Source organism: Triticum urartu, chromosome 3A (genome assembly GCF_056163025.1).
Source record: "Triticum urartu cultivar PI428250 chromosome 3A, HENAU_Tu73, whole genome shotgun sequence".
NCBI lineage: Eukaryota > Viridiplantae > Streptophyta > Magnoliopsida > Poales > Poaceae > Triticum > Triticum urartu.
The window spans coordinates 505,578,366-505,582,130 of record NC_141875.1 but is presented as its reverse complement, the minus strand read 5'-3'; the positions used below and the strand labels follow the sequence as shown (position 1 = coordinate 505,582,130).

Genomic DNA, 3,765 nt, shown 5'->3' with positions numbered 1-3,765 from the left:
GTCTGGTCTCAAAAGTACAGTTTATCTATCTAGCATGCGCCAAGTTCATGGAGCATTGTGCCCGTTCTTCATCGTTCTCATTTTTCTCTTACCAGTGGTTGTTTCATGACAAGACAGATAATCTTAGCTCACATTCTGTCTAGCTTTTGGTGGTACAGAACTGTAAGCCATGCTGCAGAGCTTATAGCATTATTCTACAACCAAATCGAGATGGATACTCTCCGGTTTTCAGAATGCTCAAGAAGACAAGCTTCCCGTAACTCTTTAACTGATTTGTTCTGGGCAGTAGAATTTACATTCGAAGAGAAGGATGAAGCATTTGCTGATCCAGAAGGTTTAAGTTAACATTGCAGGTAAGATGTTCCAAGGATTCTCCACAGCTATGTTTGCATGCTTAATGTTCTTCCAAAGTTAATTTCGATACACATTAATTGTGCAGGTTAGTAATGCAGCATGGTAAGAAGGCCTATCTATAAGGGTAGAGAGCCCTCTTCCATGTCTTGACGTCGATATGTCTCAGATGCTTGACACATCGATCCTGACCATCACCATTGTCTCGTTCTTTGCATACCGTCAGCAACTCCATTCCTAGAGATGTTTGCATCTTAGGCTTGAGCTACCTACAGTGTAAATAAAACTGATTATGGTTCACCGAGAATTTCATATTTACCGATTAGAGTATAGGGAACAATAAGCAGCATCAATGAAGCACATCCTAGGGGCATAAGGTTAAAGAAATAATGTGTTGAAACAAACAATATGTTGATATGCATATGCAATTCCGACAGAGAAATCATTTTGTAACTACGGGTATGTATATGCATGGAGTTTCAGAACAAATAAACATTAGCCAAGAAGAAAATGAATGGATATTTGTTAACAAAGTAATAGTGTTCTTGTTAACTTGCAAGAGATGATCGGCAACAAAACAGAAGATTGTAGAAAATGCTAAGAATAAATAAACAACTTACAATCCTTAGTCCAAGTTTTGCTTCTCAAAGAAATGAAGCGCTCACTCTCTTAGAATTTGGTGCAAAACATACTACAATCTGAGAAATAAGCTTGTAATTTTGCCCAAAACAACTAAATTTGTGGATGAAATCAAAATCGAACACATGGTCTAATTTTCATTCTGTTTGGAACATTCGGTACAATTTGGCATCCGCTTTCTCAAAGTATAATGTTTCTTTGTTGTTTTATGAGCATTAACATCAAAGGTTATGCCAGAAAATAGCACATACGATGCTGTTCAACGAGATGCGATGTTATAGATTTATGATCTAGATGCTGACATAAGTGCACAACAAACAATCTTGGTCGATAATACTCCAGAAGCACATTTACATATAAAGTCTGGTTTATGCTAGGGAAAATTAATAAGGAATAACATCAACGAACAATACATTTTCAAAGCTTTACAAGTTACATACACTGACAGACTTGCATGCATGCTTGAAAAAATTAGAGCAGACACCCCTTTTCAAGTACCAGTATATACATATACACCCAGCCCTTCCAAAAAAAAACAACATTAGATTTTCTACCTCTCTTTATGAGTATAAACCTTTTGATTCACTGCATATACCATTTTCTTGAATGGAACTGAGGTAATGTCCAGTAGAAGTTTCTAGATTATTTTGTTATCCAGTAAATATCCAGTCAAATAGATCAAGAAATATTGAATGCCCTTGATGGTACCAAAAATAAATAAAAATCCGACTCACAACTATGGTGGAGGGGCTAATCGAAGAATGGGTGTTCACACCAAGATCAGTGTGAAGTTAAGCAGGTTTTGAATCTAGTCAGACCATATGTGCCCAAAATCATATTTAGGATAAGCAATCAAGTATATATACTCCACCAACTAAACAATTTGCAAAGAGAAAATTTTATAAAGGTTTAATATAGATGCATCTGAAGTCATGAACTAGTTCGGCGGAACACTTTTTTGATATACCTGTCATAGTGCCTTGATTGTCGACAGGAGTTGCTTTCTTCTGAATATGCAATAGATAATTGAGCTTTGTCGGTGTCGATTGCTGCTGATATCTCGGCGTGACCAAGTCCCGTTGAGCATCCTTTCTGATTTAAATCCCAGGAAGATTTGGATAAAGAGAAAACAGGAACAAGAACAAGAACAACATGAAATTTGACAATTAAAAACTTAAAAGAAGGAACACCAGATATTATATACTACAAACATGCAAAGGTATAGAGACCCTCCAGGGAGAAGTAATTGTTGCACTTCAACACCCAGAGTAAACCTCAATAGTCAAAACACCTTAAAGAGCAACAGTTCTAATACGGAGTACAACTCTAGTTTCATTAGCTATCTCTGTAATGATTTATAAAATCAATTTCCACGCAATGTTCCTATCATCAATGAACTGTCTATAGGAAACGTATAAGAACTACTTGATGTATATTAATAACAGATCCATCTTTCCATACCAGCAAATTACTAATTAAAATCCCAGGATTTTTTTCCCAATTAAATACCAGCTTCTCGTGTGAATATATATACAATAGGGAGCAAAGTTAAAAATTCACTGAAGAGAACGGACCTTGCTATTTTTGGACTTCTCGATCAACAAATGATTTTGATTGCTGACCGATACATGCACAAATTAGTAATTCCAGAAAATTTACCAAGCAAAAATCCAGAATCGTTTTGCAACTACGGATGCCTAGTGCACTCAGTTGATCTTGAGTAACCTAAAATCTGTAGACAGTAGACACTCGTATGAATTCTTTACCAAAAAAAATGCATGAATTGACGAGATTCTGGAGATACTAGAAATCGTACATGCATGCAAATTAGTTAACCTGGGTGGAAATGAAGGCAGCCGTGGGACAGCTTGTAGACTTACGAGTCGATGACCTTCCTGCAAGGCAATTAAGCACATCGATCAGGGTGAGCGAGGATGGAAAGGAGACAAGAGGGAGGAGTGGAGAGACCAGGCTTGGAAGCAGGGGATCTCGGGTGCTCGGAGATGAAGTTCGAGCCATCGCCACGAGCAACGAAGGGGGCTGGGGATCGATGCGGACTGCGACACGGCCGCCGGCGGGCGAGGCCGTCACCCGCCGCGAAGCCTCCTGCCGCACAGCTCGCCTCGGTGCTGCCTCCGGCCAACCTTCCACCCCCAGTGCCGCACTCATCAGGGGTCGACCACTGCAAGCTCGCCGCCGACACCTCTCTCCGTCGCCGCCGAAACTGCTCGCCGCTTTCGATCCAAGAATTACGGGGGTTATCCGTTCATTTCCTTTTTTTTTTCTCTGACGGAAAGAGTGGGTTTGCCAACCGTCACTTGGAAAAAAAATAGTCCGGCTGGAGAGCGTCTGGCTTGAAGAGCGGTGCAATGGGCCAGGGTCCTAGCTGGCTGGGTTGTTCGACCGGGGTGAAGAATTGTTTGTTCTTCATCCTGGATTTTAAATAGATTTTATATATATATATATATAGTTAATGAAGAAAAACGACGGAAACAGTAAAGTTAAAGAATATGAATAATTTGAGGAATTTTAATTTTTGGTGGTGGCGTGACCCATCGTATAAGAATGATGATTTCAGACACCGCGTACAATTATCACAGGGTTATGAGAATCAAATTCTTCATTAATTTCTTCATACTAAGAGTGTTATTTTTTATTGATTGAAGAAAAACGTTTCTTCATGTGTTGCACATCTTAAGTCATCAATTTTGCATAAGTGTTAGGATGAGTGTCCTTTACAAAAAACATTTAAAGATTTTAGGATATTTAGCTCAC

General features: G+C 39.0%; 1 protein-coding gene across 6 annotated transcripts; it reads right to left on the bottom strand.

Annotated features, from left to right (window-relative positions):
* Window positions 1-248: 248 nt before the first annotated feature.
* On the bottom strand, window positions 249-3,313 carry LOC125544712 (uncharacterized). Of its 6 annotated transcripts, none has more exons than XR_007299631.2 (5): window positions 2,959-3,313; window positions 2,807-2,885; window positions 2,565-2,722; window positions 1,958-2,082; window positions 249-620 (listed from the first exon to the last, which is right to left on the bottom strand). XR_007299631.2 is itself a non-coding variant. In XM_048708453.2 (5 exons), the coding sequence occupies exons 1-5, from the start codon at window positions 3,157-3,159 to the stop codon at window positions 617-619; spliced, it is 432 nt and encodes a 143-aa protein (XP_048564410.1). In that variant the 5' UTR covers window positions 3,160-3,307; the 3' UTR covers window positions 249-616. The 6 variants fall into 6 exon arrangements, 3 of the variants coding, with proteins under 3 accessions (XP_048564410.1, XP_048564412.1, XP_048564411.1); XR_015619217.1 differs by having other exon boundaries at window positions 2,827-2,885; window positions 2,959-3,312; XM_048708453.2 differs by having other exon boundaries at window positions 2,565-2,607; window positions 2,827-2,885; window positions 2,959-3,307.
* Between the last annotated feature and the right edge of the window lie 452 nt (window positions 3,314-3,765).

Bases quoted from the DNA above. Each gene is read 5' to 3' on its own strand.
- LOC125544712 (XM_048708453.2), bottom strand. From the start codon at position 3,159: ATGAGTGCGGCACTGGGGGTGGAAGGTTGGCCGGAGGCAGCACCGAGG. The intron at 2,886-2,958 runs GTCTCTCCACTC...ATTGCCTTGCAG, and splicing joins ATCCCCTGCTTCCAAGCCTG to GAAGGTCATCGACTCGTAAG. The intron at 2,083-2,564 runs GTCCGTTCTCTT...GATTTAAATCAG, and splicing joins AGAAGTCCAAAAATAGCAAG to AAAGGATGCTCAACGGGACT.